The 16,376-nt window shown below is 39.9% G+C and overlaps 1 protein-coding gene across 4 annotated transcripts in view; it reads left to right on the top strand.

Moving 5' to 3' along the window:
- Positions 1–14,004, top strand: part of MYB (MYB proto-oncogene, transcription factor) — a 37,939-nt gene extending 23,935 nt beyond the window's left edge. For all 4 annotated transcript variants that reach the window (XM_050787958.1, XM_050787960.1, XM_050787959.1 and 1 more), the window contains one exon: positions 12,699–14,004. In XM_050787958.1, coding sequence (XP_050643915.1) covers positions 12,699–12,815 — 117 coding nt within the window. In that variant the 3' untranslated portion in view covers positions 12,816–14,004. The remainder of the gene's footprint in view (positions 1–12,698) is intronic.
- The last annotated feature ends 2,372 nt before the right edge of the window (positions 14,005–16,376 follow it).

Genomic DNA, 16,376 nt, shown 5'->3' with positions numbered 1-16,376 from the left:
CCTGAGAGCTGTTCTTAGGTCCAGAAGGAAAGCTTTTTCTTTTTCTTTTTTTTTTTCCTTCCCGTCTAAGTTACTTGGCCCTTGATTTCTAGAGAACAGAATTCAACTCCTGCTATTAGTGCTACTGATGTTTTAATTCAGTTAGATTAAGTTTTATGTATATTTTCTAACCTAGCCTGGGGCCAAGTTGTATTTGTAGTAGTATAGGAAAAGTCTGTTCTAAATTTCAAAAAGTAAACACATAAATATACTTGGGGACAGTTACCATTACATAAGTTGAAAACCCATAGTTCAGTATTGAACTTTATCAGTATATTTGTATTTTATTTAATGGAAATATTGGTTATCTCTGAAACTCAAAATTAAGTCGTAGCTCTACTTTATTAATCTGTATTCTCCTGTCTATCAGTGAGTCATACTGGCACTTTATGGATTCTAACATCTGTACACTGAGATTGTTGTGTATGGTGAAGGTAATATTTGTCAATTCTACCAAACTGAATAATTGAGACTTGAAAGTTAATTTTAGAGTCAATACTCCTGTCTAAACTGTATAGTTCACTGGTTTACACTGACCATATATGTTTTAATAATCTGCTATAAAGCCAGGCTCAGTAGCTCACACCTGTCATCACAACACTTTGGGAAGCCGAGACTGGAGGATAGATAGCTTGAGACCAGGAGTTTGAGACCAGCCTGCACAACATAGCTAGACTCAGTTTCCATTAAAAAATAATTAGCTGGGTGTAGTGCACACCTGTAATCCTAGCTACTTGGGAGGCTAGGGCAGGAAGATCCCTTAAGCCCAGGAGTTCAAGGTTACGGTGAGCTGTGATTATACCCCTGCACTCTAACCTGGGAGACAAGAGCAAGACCTTGTCTCTAAAAAAATTTTTTTAAGGCCGGCCGCAGTGGCTCACGCCTGTAATCCCAGCACTTTGAAGAGGCTGAGGCGGGTGGATCAAAGTCAGGAGTTCGAGACCAGCCTGGCCAACATGGTGAAACCCTGTCTTTACTAAAAATACAAAAAACTAGCCAGGCATGGTGGTGCACACCTGTAATTCCAGCTACTCAGGAGGCTGCAGCAGGAGAATTGCTTGAACCCGGGAGGTGAAAGTTGCGGTAAGCCCAGATCGCACCATTTCTCTTCAGCCTAGGCAATAGAGTGAGACTCCATCTCAAAAAAAAAAAAAAAAAAAAAAAAAAAAAAAAAAAAAAAAATTAATCTGCTATAATAGATACTAATTTGTTTTAAGAAATACTTACTGAATGTTGCTCTGCATACTTGCCAGTTGGGAGAAGAAAATAAATCTTCACTAAGTGAATGAATGCTATACACCAAGTATCTCCTTCATTTTATGTCATGGAGTTCTAGCTTCTGATACCACAGAAATATGTGATTTCTAAAATGTTTCAGACTATTGTGATAAGTATTGGAAAATGCGTCAAGTGACTCTAAATATTTAAACATATATGGCCTATATTTCATATAATCCTGACTCAGTAATATTTCTATGGATGTTTTTATGCAATTTGTTAATTTTATTTGTTTAAAACACAGTGCTATTTCATACAGTTCTATTGATAATCCAATTTGACCTAATTAGGCATATTTCTCACATATGGTATTATTGAACATATTGCACATTTATTAAATGATATGTATTTTACTTAAGAGTACTTTATATAATCTCTAATTTTTGTAATTTGTAATTACAATAAATCAAATATTAAGTGGGATTTTAGGCAAACCATCTAGACATTTTTGTCATAATGCTTTTATTAAAACAGCAAAATAGGAGTTTCAAAATATTTTAAAATTTGAATACTTCTAAAATGTAAAATATTTGCAACTGGTGTAATGCAGTTGATCGTCTGTCCCTATAAATTGTCTAAATAACTTAGGTGCAAGAACAGTTTATTGAAGAACACAGGAACTGCACAATTTTGTGTTTTATCATTTCAGTTTTAATCACCCCAGCTTGATTATGGCAATAACATTTTAGAAAAGCAATTATTACTGTTTTTGAGGCCCATATACTGGGCCATTACGGTTTTGCTTCTAACATACATATAAATGCACATGCTTATTTGTAAATATGTATAAATTACATTTGCTGTTTTAAAATTAGAAATGCCAAGAAGCTGTGTGTTTGACATTTTATTATAAATTTTATACACATATAGAAGTGTGGAAAATATACTATGTTCTAGAGTTAACACTTGTTATCATTTTGCCATATTTACCTCATCTCTTTTTTTTTTCTTGAGATAGAATCTCACTCTGTCGCCCAGGCTGGGGTGCAGTGATGTGATATCAGGTCACTGCAACCTCTACCTCCCAGGTTCAAGTGATTCTCCTGCCTCAGTCCCCTGAGTAGCTGGGACTACAGATGTCCGCCACCATGCCCAGCTAATTTTTGTATTTTTAGTAGAGATGGGGTTTCACCATGTTGACTAGGCTGGTCTCGAACTGCTGACCTCAAGTGATCCACCTGCCTCGGCCTCCCAAAGTGCTGGGATAATAGATGCGAGCCACCGCACCAGGACTACTTCATCTCTTTTTTTATGAAGTTTTAATTTTGTTTTTAAATTTTTAATTTTTTTTTTTGGAAACAGTGTCTTGTTCTGTCACCCAGGCTGGAGTGCAGTGGCACGATCTCGGCTCACTGCAACCTCCACCTCTCAGGTTCAAGCGATTCTTCTGCCTCAGCCTCCCAAGTAGCTGTGACTAAAAGCGCGTGTCACCACGCCCAGCTAATTTTTGGTATTTTTAGTAGAGACAGGGTTTCACTGTGTTAGCCAGGATGGTCTCGATCTCCTGACCTCACGATCTGCCCACCTTGGCCTCCCAAAGTGCTGGGATTACAGATGTGAGGCACTGCACCAGACCGGTATTTTTTTTTTTTTTGAGACAAGGTCTTGCTCTGTCACCCAGGCTGGAGTGCAGTGGCAAGATCATGGCTTGCTCTAGTCTACCTCCTGGACTCAAGCAATCCTCCTACCTAGCCTCCTGAGTAGCTAGGAATATAGGCACATGCCACCATGTCCAGCTAGTTTTTTGTTTTGTTTTGTTTTGTTTTGTTTTTTGTAGAGATGGGGTCTCCCTGTGTTGCCCAGCCTGGCCTCAAACTCCTGGGCTCAAGCAATACTTCTGCCTTGACCTCCCAAAGTGCTGGGATTACAGGCAGGAGCCACCCTGTCCAGCCTGAAGTATTTTAAAGTAAATTCCAACTAATATAACATTTTATTCTCATGTACTTCCAGATGTGTCTCTAAACATAGACATTTTTATATATAACCTAATACCATCATTACATATTGAACAATAATTCTTTAATCTTCTCATTCTCTGGTATATTTAAATTTCCCATTAATCCAAAAAAGAATCAAAATTGAAACAATTTCACACATTGCATTTGGTTAAGCCTCTTAAATCTCTTTTACTCTCTAGTCCAGTGCTGTCTAATAGAACTTCTATAGTGATGTGAAGGAAATTTCTAATATGCTGCTATCCACTATGATAGCCAGTGGCTTTTGAGCACTTGAAATATGGCAAGTGCTGCTGAGGAACAGAATTTTCAATTTGAATGAATTTAAGTTGCTTTAATTTAATAGCCACATTTCCTTACTCTCTTTCTGGAATCAGCCATTTCCCCATGGTGCTCTGAATCCTCTTAGTGAGAAATGGTGCATAGACACCAAAATCAGGGTGCTAAGTCTGCCCATTGTTATGTGGGTTGTCATTGAGATACAAATAATTTTTTTTTTTTTTTTGAGACAGAGTCTCAGTCTGTCACCCAGGCTGCAGTGCAGTGGTACAATCTCAGCTTACTGCAACCACCACCTTCTGGGTCCAAGCGATTCTTCTGCCTCAATCTCCCAAGTAGCTGGGATTACAGGCGCCCGCCACCACACTCGGCTAATTTTTGTATTTTTAGTAGAGACATGGTTTCACCATGTTGGCCAGGCCAGGCTCAAACTCCCAACCTCAGGTGATCTGCCTGTCTCAGACTCCCAAAGTACTGGGATTACAAATGTGAGCCACCACACCCAGCCAAGATTCAGTGAATTTTAATAATCCAGAACTCTCCACGTATCCCCTAATCTATAATCTACAGTGCTTAAATAGAGGCTTTTATAAGCCATTATGTACAATCATGTTATGTTTGTTTTTTTAAATTACTTAGTCTTTTTCCAAAAGGAATTTGCAACAGCTGCATAATCTTATAATCATTGTGTTTCTTTTATTTTTTTCACAGTTGTTTCAATTTTAAATTGTAAAAGCAAACAGGATATTCTTACAATAAAAATGTTCTGAGATTTTTTTATATTTGTGTCTTTCATGTGGCCCAGAATATATGAGATTTTCATGTCATATCATTGTCAGTATTCAGCCTTTTCTCCACATTGTGTGGGGTGGAGGATAGAGTATAGAAGCTTATAAAATGGTCACAAATGAGTAAGTAGTGAAAACAGTCAGCCTAGAAAGTGTGCATTTGTGGCAGGAAAGGCACTGTGGAATGCTGCTGGATTCCGCCATTCAGTAGTTACCCGAGAGAGACCGAGGCAGACGCACAGCTCCCTCCTCAGCAAGGAGAAAAGAGTTGCCTGCTTTCCTCAGCATGCTTTCCATTTCCTTTATGTTTTGAAATAAGCACATTATGCTAATCAACTTTTCTTAAGGTAGACATTTTTATTGGTAGATCAAAAACTCTAAGTTATAAGCCTTCTGAACTTCTGTATTTTTCTCTTAAATTATAATTTCCTTTTATTCCTATTTAAAACCCAAGTGTAAAAGATGTGTTCATAGGCTTTCTACTCACTCACTTTCCTCTTTTTCGTAACCACAAAATGACAGCCTTAAATTTTAATTTCCTGACTTGGCTTGCCCGTGGCCTGACTTTTTTAAAACAAGAAATTTAAGTTAAAGAAATTTCTCCAGCCATTATTATTTAAACACATTTGCACAGCATCAAAGAATTTTAAAATATTGCTAGCAGTTGATACTCTCCTTAGCTTTCGGTTCAGTGTGTTTTAGATTGCTCCTATCTTTATGTTATTTGTTTATGAACTTTTATATTTTTCAAAAAATAAGGCAAATCCTTTTTGCCTTATAGGCATTGATAAGCAGCATAATAAACAAGCATATGGGGGCAACAGAACCTGGGTTCCAGGCTAGACTCTACCATTTTCAAATGGCATGACTTTAATTCATCAAGTGAACAAAATTAAGCAAACTATAAGTTCAGGACCATGGAATATCCTTCACTCATCACACAGGTTACTGTGAAGATCAAATGGATATAATATTGCTTTCAAGATGGCGGCACACTTGCCACTGTACACCGGTGGTGTATTAGGCAGAGGCTCCACATAGTCCCTGTCCTTGAAATGCAGGCAAGAAGCCCTCACCAAAGGCCAGGGTGGTTTTTTGGGTTTTTTTGTTGTTTTGTTTTTTTCATTGTGGTATATTATTTCCTCTGGCATGCTATTCCCTGTCCCACTCCTACAGAACTGTGTCAGTGGGTCACCAAAAGAGAGAGCTGATTCAACTGATTCCTTGAAATAAAGGTAGTCAGACCTCGCGGTATGATGGAGATGAAGCAACTGATTTACTGGTTTTCTCTATTTTTCTGCTGCTCGTGTTGGCATTTAAGCAGACATGGAAACCGTCTGCACACGACAGAGACCTTTCTGAGCCTTTTTCATCTAGTGTGCTGTGCTGACCCGCTCCCCTGGATGCCTGCACACTCATTTGGTTCTCCCTTTTGGTCACTTTTTTCCACTTACCCTGGCAGAAGTTCACATAGCTGTCAGTAGTAACTCAGTGACCTGCTTTCAAAAAATGTTATAAATTAAGCAGCTTTTCTGTGTACAGCTTTTGGGTTGAACTGAGAAGGGCTAAGTGAAGGGAGAAGCTATGTTGAGCTCAGAGTCAGAATGCCCTGCCCCAGACATTTTGAGATGTGGATTTTTCATTTGTTTTGTTTGGTGACACTTAGAGAGAATAAACATTCTGAGATAAAATCTTCCTTGGGCAGGCCAGCAAAGATAGAATTGCTTTAGAGCAATTTGGCTCTGGTCTTAATCTTTAATAGTCTGGAACTCATACGTGACTAAGGAAAAGAATATTGCAAAAAGTTGTGCCACCCTAGGCTATATCATATAAACTTAGAAAGTCTATCAACATGTAAGATGAAGAGACCTCTAGAGACATCTGGGACAAACTCCAAATTTGGGAAAGGCCCATCCACATCCATCCACATTTGCAATTGTTAATTTAGGCTTGGGAAGTGGAGGCATTGGTGGATGAGGCAACTTCTAGTCACCATCTTGACTTTTAATTCCCTAACTTTTAAGATTATTTTCTGTAGAAAATCAGCAGTGCTGAAGTTGGAGGCATTTAATTGATTTGTGCCAACCTAAGGAAGCATTTACTCTCGAGAAAAGTTAGGTAACCATTAACCTTAGCTTAGCAACATTTTCAGTTTAAGCTTATCCCTGACTTTCAAGAGACAACTAAAGATTTCTACAGTCTATCTTATAACTGATCCATTTTTTCAAAAGATATCCCTTTGGGAAGGAATTCTCATTTTTAGAGTTTTAGTCCAGAGTAAGTATTTTTTTTTCAGATAGATGAAATAGAATAAGCAGAAAAGTCTTATTTTTTACTGTTTTAGATACCATTGATGCCTGCTTATTGTTTTAAAACAAAACATAATAAAAACATAATACCATCTGATGAGTTGCTTTGGTTTTACCTTTTTTTTTCTTCAGTTTATACAAGTTTCTTATTAGGTCAGCAAATTGTAAAACACATAATTTGTCAAGGCTTTTGAAGCCAGCAGATACTGGGTGAAGTTGCTGTATGAATATAATAATAAGAACCGTTTTTGTTCAGCTTGATGAAAAAACTATTCATGTTCTGAATGAAAATGTGAAGATTATCTAATTCTGACAGAAAACCACCTGTGGACATGGTCTTGTTTCTTTTTATTTCTTCTGTTTTCTACAAAGGATGGCAATATTTATTTAAAGTGCTTTAACAGGATATCCCAGTTAAAGCTTTGACAGACTGTTTATAGTTCACTTCTGCCCAGGGGCAATTAAAGGCACATTACAGGATAAGCAAGATGACTCCCCGGCCACAGGAGGAGGATGTGTGGGTAGGATTATTAATGTTGAAATGAATTATGATAGAGTGACATGTCTGCAAGAGCACCATGGGTTAGTAACTTCACAAGAATTCATATGCAGAAACCCATAATTCTCAGCATTTCTTTAGTGTAAATGAAACTAAAGTTTATGGAGAGAGAACAAGGAGAATTTGCAAAGATTCTGTATGACAGTATTTAAAAATATTCTTCCAGCACAAAGACATTAATCTTCCTTTGTCAAAAATAATTCTGTCTGCATGAAAAGTTGGCATGGGGCCCCAGGCTTCAGGTAAGATGGGAGAAAGGGAGCATTTCTTTTTTTTTTGTACCAAAGTACTCAATCTTCTGATCTTCCTTGACTTTCATAGCATAGGCATATGTCTACTCTGACCAGTTTGTTTCATTTATTGTGGTAAGATGTGCTTGTCTTGTGCTTTCCTGGTGCAGAAAAGGAGCTCCCTCGGTCATGCTTGGTGGCCTTTTTGTTCCTACACACAGTGGTTCTTGTACACGGTGGCTACCACATCCTGGTGTTTGTCTGTTCTGGGAGAATCAGGCGTTCCAAGTCATCTTGGCTGCCCTAGCTCTGAGCTTCATGGAATATATGACTCAGAAATGCTATGCTTTCTGGAATTTGGATATTTCATTTTTATTTGTTTCTTGGTAAATTCTCTTTTGGCTTAGGAGAAGCTAACTATTTGGAAAGGTCTCTCAGAACTCTGATTACAAATATATGGTACCTTCTTCATAGTGATCTCATTTTTAAATACCTGGTCCTGGAGGAAGAGCTAAATATGAATAAAGTGATGAGCCATGTAGGGGATCTCACAGCAACACAGTCAAATTTCAAGTTGAAAATACATTCAGTTGATAATACTTAGTACTAGATTCTCCTGAACTGACTTTGGGAATTCTGAGTCAATCTAAGGACTATATTACAAAGGATCAGAACTTGACTTTTAGGCCAGGTGTAGTGGTTCATGCCTGTAATCCCAGCACTTTGGGAGGCCAACGCAGGTGGATCACTTCAGTCCAGGAGGTTGAGACCAGCCTATGCAACACAGCGAGACCCTGTCTCTACAAAAAATACAAAAATTAGCCAAGTGTAGTGTGCACCTGCCTGTAGTCCGAGCTACTGAGGAGGCTGAGGTTGGAGAATCAACTTTAACCCTGGAGATGGAGGCTACAGTGAGCTGTGATCGTGCCAGCCTGGGCAAAGAGCAAGACCCTCTCTCACAAACAAAAACAAAAAAGACACAGAACTTGACTTTTAACAGGAAGCATAGTAATAGCATGCGTAAAATTGTTTTAACATAACATTTAAGATAATTTACACATTTAGAAAATTAATTCTGGCTTGTTATAGTGGCTTATCCTTAATCCCAACACTTTGAGAGGCCAAGGCAGGAAGATCACTTGAGGCCAGGAGTTTGAGACCAGCCTAGGCAACATAGCGAGACCCACCCCCTCTACAAAAAAAAATTAAAAAAAAAAAAACATAGCTGGGCATGGTGACACACGCCTCTAGTCCCAGCTACTTAGGAGGCTGAGGCGGGAGGCTCGCTTGAGCCCAGGAGTTTGAGGGAGCTGTGATCATGCCCCTGCACTCTAACCTGGGCAACAGAATGAGGCCCTATGTCTAAAAAAAGAAAAATAGAAAAGAAAATTCTATATTGATTGAAGCCCAGCTAAATAGAAAAAAAAAAAAAATTCTAATAGGCCATTTTAAAGACTTTGGAAAAATTCTTTTTTTTTTTTTTTTTTTTGAGACGGAGTCTAGCTCTGTCGCCCAGGCTGGAGTATAGTGGCCGGATCTCAGCTCACTGCAAGCTCCGCCTCCCGGGTTTTTTACGCCATTCTCCTGCCTCAGCCTCCCGAGTAGCTGGGACTACAGGCGCCCGCCACCTCGCCCGGCTAAGTTTTTGTATTTTTTAGTAGAGACGGGGTTTCACCGTGTTAGCCAGGATGGTCTCGATCTCCTGACCTCGTGATCCGCCCGTCTCGGCCTCCCAAAGTGCTGGGATTACAGGCTTGAGCCACCGCGCCCGGCCAAGACTTTGGAAAAATTCTTAACCAGAGCAAAACAGAAACAATCCTGTCTTTCTTGGTTCTCACATTTCCATTCTCACCTTCATTCCGCTTCCCTCCATTCGTTTCAAGTATTTTTCTTTTCTGTGTGTATCTTTATGTACATTTAAATTTACATACAAGATATTATGATATTAAGATATTTCATTCTACTTCCTGTTTTGTCACTTGTTCTTTAAGATCCAAGTTCTTGGCTCCACGTGCATCTAATCATTGCCGTAAGCCCTGCATCGTACTCCATATTCACCATATTTTACTATTCACCTTCAAGTAGTCACTATAATATGTCACATTGTTGTAGCGACTGCAAATGCAAGCTCAGTAATTGAAAAGATAACATTAAATTTTGTTTTCTAACTGGTTTCCTGTGTCAATTTCATGTTTTGGGAATTCGTATGGACAGATAGACACCAGAGAGATATGTGTTTCACCTGCATGCTTGAGGCTAGAGAAACATGATTTATTCAGAATTATTTCAAATACTGTAACTACCTTGGTAATTGTGTTTAGGAAAACATTAAATTCGGAATAGAAGGCAATTCAGAATACCTGTCTGTTATCTTTGTCTTGTCATTTTTGAGATACTCAGTTCCTGGAAAATATTATGATAATCCATCCTGCTATGTAGTATTTCAAGTTATACGTTGAGCCTCTGAGCTTTCAGAGTGAACATTTCTCTTCATAGACAGTGCTGTTGACATCAGTGGAGATGGCACAAGCTTTATGCCCTAGGAAAGTTTAAAAGCTAGAACATTACACTGCAAACCCAAAGTCAGGAAACCTTGTTCCAGCAACTAGGCAAGGAAAGCCTACCACTGTAACCCGGACCTTGTTTTAGTAGAATTATATTTCTTTGCTAAGAAGTCTGGTGACTCTCACACCCCATCTCAACACTTTCCTGGATTCCAAGGCCCTGGTGCCCTGAGCACACAATTTCCCAGGTTCCTTTTATTGTTCCTGATAAGAACTTGAATATAGGGGTGTGGTCCCGTGGGTGACATTCTTGCTCCATCATTTCTTACCCGGGTAACCTTGAGTATGGCGCCTAAATCCTCTCTTCCTTTCAAATTGCCTAGTCTATAAAATGGATGCGATGAATGGTACCTATGCCACAGGTGTTTTGTGTGAGAATTAAATGAGAGGAGTTATATAAATAACACTTGGAGGCATGGAGGCATATAGTGAGGGCTTGTTTTATGTTGTCATTTAACCCTTTCTCTCTCTGCTCCTCCCCAGACACACACATCCCCTCCCACTGGCAATGTACAAATTGCAGCTTCCTGCCTCTTTCCTGCTTTCTCGCTCCCTGGATGACATCGCTGCGTTTTCACCTCGTCCCTAATCTTAGCTGTTTTCACCCTTTCCCCACAACATTGCCTTGACAGTTCCTCAGTGTCCCATCCCCTCTTTCCTTGGGTAACACCAGAAGCCTGCACACACTGCCTGTTATTATTCCTCCTGTTTCACGTGTGTCCATTCTGTCTCATAAAGGACACTGTAGGCTCTGAAGAGCTAAGGTCTTTCTTATTCTTTTGTCCCATGGAAAATAATCCCTCCAGATAGCAATACCAGGAATAGTGCTTTTTCTAACCCGCGGGTTTCCTTTTGAGCTTACAGGCACCAAATCTTACATCTGTTTGTGTTTCTGTTCCCCTCTCTGCATTGGCTGCTAGAGAGATCAGAGTCAAGAGGGAGATTACATCTAGCTGAGGCACTGTGCTTTATGGCAGGAGTTTTGTGTGCAGATCTCATACCATCTTCATGTTACAGTTGTTCCTTAGTATCCATGGGGGATTTGTTTCAGGACCTGCAAGGACACCAAAGTCCGTGGATGCTCAAGTCCCTGATATAAAATAGCATAGTGTTTGCATATAATCTACACACATCTTCCCATATAATTTTTTTTTATTATTTGTATAAATTCATGGGGGTACAAGTGTAATTTTGTTACATGGATGTATTGCATAGTGGTCAAAGTCAAAGCTGTGAGTGTATCTATCACCAGAATAACGTACATTGTGTCCATTAATTCCTGTATACTTTAAATCATCTCTAGATTACTTACAATAGCTAATACAATGTAAATACTATGGAAATAGTTGTTATATTGTTAGGGGATAATGGCAAGGAAAAAACCTATACATGTTCAATACACAACAATTATTTTTTTCTGAATTTTTTTGATCTGCCATTGATTGAATCTATGGATGTGGATCCCACAAATGTGGAACTCACAGATATGGAACCCACAGATGCGGAGAGCCAACTGTGTTTATTTTTTCCAAATTTGTTTCCCTATGACTCTGCTTTATACACATTTTAAAACTCTGTTGTCTTGTATTTCTTTTGTAATCATCTTACATCCTTTTGGAAACCAAGTGGGGCATAAATAGTACATGTTTGCATTTGAGGCAACACAGAGGCACCGCAGGAGCTGGAGACAGCAAAGTTCAAAGCCAGTCCACCACTTACCTACAGAGTGGCCTTGGGCAAGTTACCTCCGTTCTCTGTTTCCATTCTCTAGCCTGTCTAGGGAGAGAATAAACCAGCCTCCCGGGGTGGTTGTGCTGTTTTAATGAGATAATGCATGTGAAATGTGAAGTGCCACTGTCCCTGGCATGGAGATGCTGTCCTTAGATATTAGGTCCATCTTGTGTCTTCTAGTGTATCTTTAAAAATTAAACTATTCTGATTTCATGTCTGTAATCCCAGCACTTTGGGAGGCCAAGACGGGCAGATCACTTGAGTCCAGGAGTTCAAGACGAACCTGGGCAACATGGTGAAACCCTGCCTCTACAGAAAATACGACAATTAGCGGGGGCTTGGTGGCACGTGCCTGTAGTGCCCGCTGCTTGGGAAGCTGAGGTAGGAGGATCACTTGAGCCCAGAAGGCTGAGGCTGCAGTGAGCTATGATTATGCCAATACTGATCAGCCTGGTGTGGCAGAGCATGACTCTTTGAGACAAACAAAAAAATTAAACTATACTGATAACTATTTCTAAAGTAACTGATGAAAACATATATACGACACGTAGCAGGTGTTGATCAATTCCAGTGCATGCATGAGCTGCTTTGCGCTGTGGCTCAGGCACTCGGCGGTTTGCTTAGTGAGTAGGTGGCCATAGCCCACCTTAGGTATCTGGAGAATAATGCTCATTCCTGTCTCCAGCTTTGTAAAATTGCCTGATAGTCGGAAGGCATTAAAATGTGAAGATGTGATTGTATCTTATGAAGCTGCTTGGAATGGGTTTTCCCTCTTAACATATAATTTCTGATCATCCATATCCCTTAAGAACACCGGATTTCTGGGGGCCAGGGAGGTAAGATTCTATCTGACAAAGCCTTTCTGGTGTCAACCACTTGCCATCTGTTGGTCAATGCTGGCCCTGCTGGGACTATAAAATGAGCTTCCTTGTCTGACGTTCCTGTTACCCTCCCTTTCCCCATCAGCCTTGTAGCAGTACCTGGGAACCTGCATCCTGTGGAAAGATGGAGGAGCAGATGACAGCTTCCAGTCAAGCTCGTAAATACGTGAATGCATTCTCAGCCCGGACGCTGGTCATGTGAGACATTTCCAGAAAAGCATTATGGTTTTCAGAACACTTCAAGTTAACTTGGGATATATCATTCCTCAACATGAAACTTTTCATGAATGGGAGAAGAACCTATTTTTGTTGTGGTACAACAGTTGAGAGCAGCACCAGGTGCATTTAGTTGAATGAAATCTTATTGGATTTCACCCAACTAAAAGGATTTTTAAAAATAAATAACAGTCTTACCTAAATTATTAGGTAATGAATTGTAGCCAGTTGTTAATATCTTAATGCAGATTTTTTTTAAAACATAAAATGATTTATCTGTATTTTAAAGGATCCAACAGATCAGTATTTTTTCCTGTGATGGGTTTTTTGAAATTTTACACATAGAAGGTACTCCAGTATTTCACTTTTCTCGATCACTAAACATATGCATATATTTTTAAAAATCAGTAAAAGCATTACTATAAGTATAGACTTAATACCATGAGACAATTAATCCAGATTGTAAATGCTCATTTATGGTTAATGACATTGAAGGTACATTTATTGTACCAAACCATTTTATGAGTTTTCTGTTAGCTTGCTTTAAAAATTATTACTGTAAGAAATAGTTTTATAAAAAATTATATTTTTATTCAGTAATTTAATTTTGTAAATGCCAAATGAAAAACGTTTTTTGCTGCTATGGTCTTAGCCTGTAGACATGCTGCTAGTATCAGAGGGGCAGTAGAGCTTGGACGGAAAGAAAAGAAACTTGGTGTTAGGTAATTGACTATGCACTAGTATTTCAGACTTTTTAATTTTATATATATATACATTTTTTTTCCTTTTGTAATACATTTGAAAACTTGTTTGGGAGACTCTGCATTTTTTATTGTGGTTTTTTTTGTTATTGTTGGTTTATAAAAGCATGCATTGCACTTCTTTTTGGGAGATCTGTGTTGTTGATGTTCTATGTTTTGTTTTGAGTGTAGCCCGACTGTTTTATAATTTGGGAGTTCTGCATTTGATCTGCATCCCCTGTGGTTTCTAAGTGTATGGTCTCAGAACTGTTGCATGGATCCTGTGTTTGCAACTGGGGAGACAGAAAACTGTGGTTGATAGCCAGTCACTGCCTTAAGAACATTTGATGCAAGATGGCCAGCACTGAACTTTTGAGATATGACGGTGTACTTACTGCCTTGTAGCAAAATAAAGATGTGCCCTTATTTTACCTACTTTTGTTTTCTCTCTTACTTGTCACTATGGACAACAGTTACACTTTAAAGGAAATAGAGCAGTCTCAAAGCACTTTCCTCTAGTAATTGCACACCATATGCACTTTGTGTGAAGAAGGCAGGAATCGTTACGATGGAGAAGAAAGAACAAGCAAACTAAGTTAAATAGTTCACAATCACATGGACGACGGGGAGGAATGTCTTCCAGAATGCATCAGTCAGGGTCCAGCGGCATGTGAGTGGGGATGCTGTAAGGGGGATTCATTCACAAATGTACTGATACCACAGATGTGGGCAGGGGCTAGGAGAGCCACAGGATGCAGGCCTGAAGGCGCCTGGAAGGCCGCCTGGAGGGGGACAGTCAGGAAAGCAGGAGCCCTTGAGAGGAGCACTAGCCTTTGATGAGACCACTGCCATCGAAGGAGACCTCACAGGGAGGGAGCCAAGGGTAAACCCTAACTTTGTTTCCCCATTTCTCCTATCTCTGCCCAGGGGTCCTCATTGGCAGAACCAACCAGAAGCTGGAGGACAAGGGAGCTCCCGGATGGGAGCCAGCCTGTGAGCCTTCATGGGTATACGGAGTCGTTCATTCAAAATAACCCCATTTCACAGATGGATCTCTGCTGGCTCCATCTTCAGCTTAGTGTTCTCTTCCCTATACTGTAATACCCCTTTTAACATAAATTCATTTAAATTTCCTTTACTCACTCTGTTCCAACTCTGAATTCTCATAGGCATGATACACTTGGTGTTCGTAGAGGCAAGGATTTGTTACGCCTAATTACTAGTTTTTAAGTCGATTTGGTGGACTTTTACTGTCCTGCTGATAGATGACATGACACGTCTTCCCAGTGTTAGGAAGCTCTTTATATTCGTGCCCTCTCTTGAGTATTTTTCCAAGTGCTAACTCTGCCACTTACTAGCAGTTCGAACTTAGACGAGTCACTCACATCTCTGAGCCTTTTTTCCTTATCTGGGCAATGAGTTCTTTCCCACAATGAAACTTTTATTAAGTAATGCACTACACAAATGTTTGTTATTATGTACACTTTCCATAGTCCAGTGATGCTTGCTGTGTAGTGTGTGGAACGCCCATCTTGCTGATAATGTGTGCTGCCAGTTACACAGTTAGATTGAGAGATCACTTAATTAGTAATGACAAGAGTAACTCAACATCTTACAGAACTGAGATAGATATTTATATTTCGAACACGCTTGCAACCCAATAACTAGAGACTAAAAACCTAACTTCATGAAAAGGAGTGTAAATGTAGCTGTTATGGTCAACTACTCACACTCACAGAACACCCAGTTCACAAGCATCTCCAAAATGTTGATTGTTCTCATCAATTTTGAAAATCATCCTACTCTCTACAGCAGGAATTCAGGTAGTGTAAGTGAAAACAGTATTATATACTACTTCAATGAAAGGCTGCACTTGTGAGCTGCTGTGTGTGAAGTTGCTTCTGCCTATGTCCATCCAGGGAACAGGGGAGACACTGAGAAGACTGACGTGTCCCCGGCCTCTAGATGGGACTGAAAATTCAAGATAAGAGAGATGCCCAGGGATAAATTTCCTTCTTTCTTTAGAAATTATACAATATTAGAACTGAAAGAGAGGCCGGGCGCGGTGGCTCAAGCCTGTAATCCCAGCACTTTGGGAGGCCGAGACGGGCGGATCACGAGGTCAGGAGATCGAGACCATCCTGGGTAACACAGTGAAACCCCGTCTCTACTAAAAATACAAAAACTTAGCCGGGCGAGGTGGCGGGTGCCTGTAGTCCCAGCTACTCGGGAGGCTGAGGCAGGAGAATGGCGTGAACCCGGGAGGCGGAGCTTGCAGTGAGCTGAGATCCGGCCACTGCACTCCAGCCTGGGTGACAGAGCGAGACTCCGTCTCAAAAAAAAAAAAAAAAAAAAAGAACTGAAAGAGACATTAGATATCATCAGGGCTTCCAATAAGGGGCTCACTGCCTTGCTTTATTGAAAGAAAATCAGTTTTGAAGCGGGACCAATATTTTCTTTTTCTTTTTAAATAGAGATGGCGTCTTGCCATCTTGCCCAGGCTGCTCTCAAATTCTTGGGTTCAACCAATCCTCCCACCTCAGCCTCCCAAAGTGCTGGGATTACAGGTGTGAGCCACCGCACCCGGCCACCAATCTTGATTTGAATTCAGACCCTACCCTTTACCAGCCGTGTGACTTTGTATGTTTTACTTAATCTCTCAAAGCTTCGTTTTACTTATATTTTAATTACACTGGAGATAAAATTGCATCTCAAGTCAAGGTTGTTAGCTATTGTGAAGATTCTGCAAGTAAATAAGTTTTCGCATCTCTGTAAAATGTTGCAGTGCCTGTTGATTAGATAAGTCA

The sequence above is a fragment of the Macaca thibetana genome, chromosome 4 (genome assembly GCF_024542745.1).
Source record: "Macaca thibetana thibetana isolate TM-01 chromosome 4, ASM2454274v1, whole genome shotgun sequence".
Taxonomy (NCBI): Eukaryota; Metazoa; Chordata; class Mammalia; order Primates; family Cercopithecidae; genus Macaca; species Macaca thibetana.
This window is presented reverse-complemented; position numbering and strand designations above follow the sequence as displayed.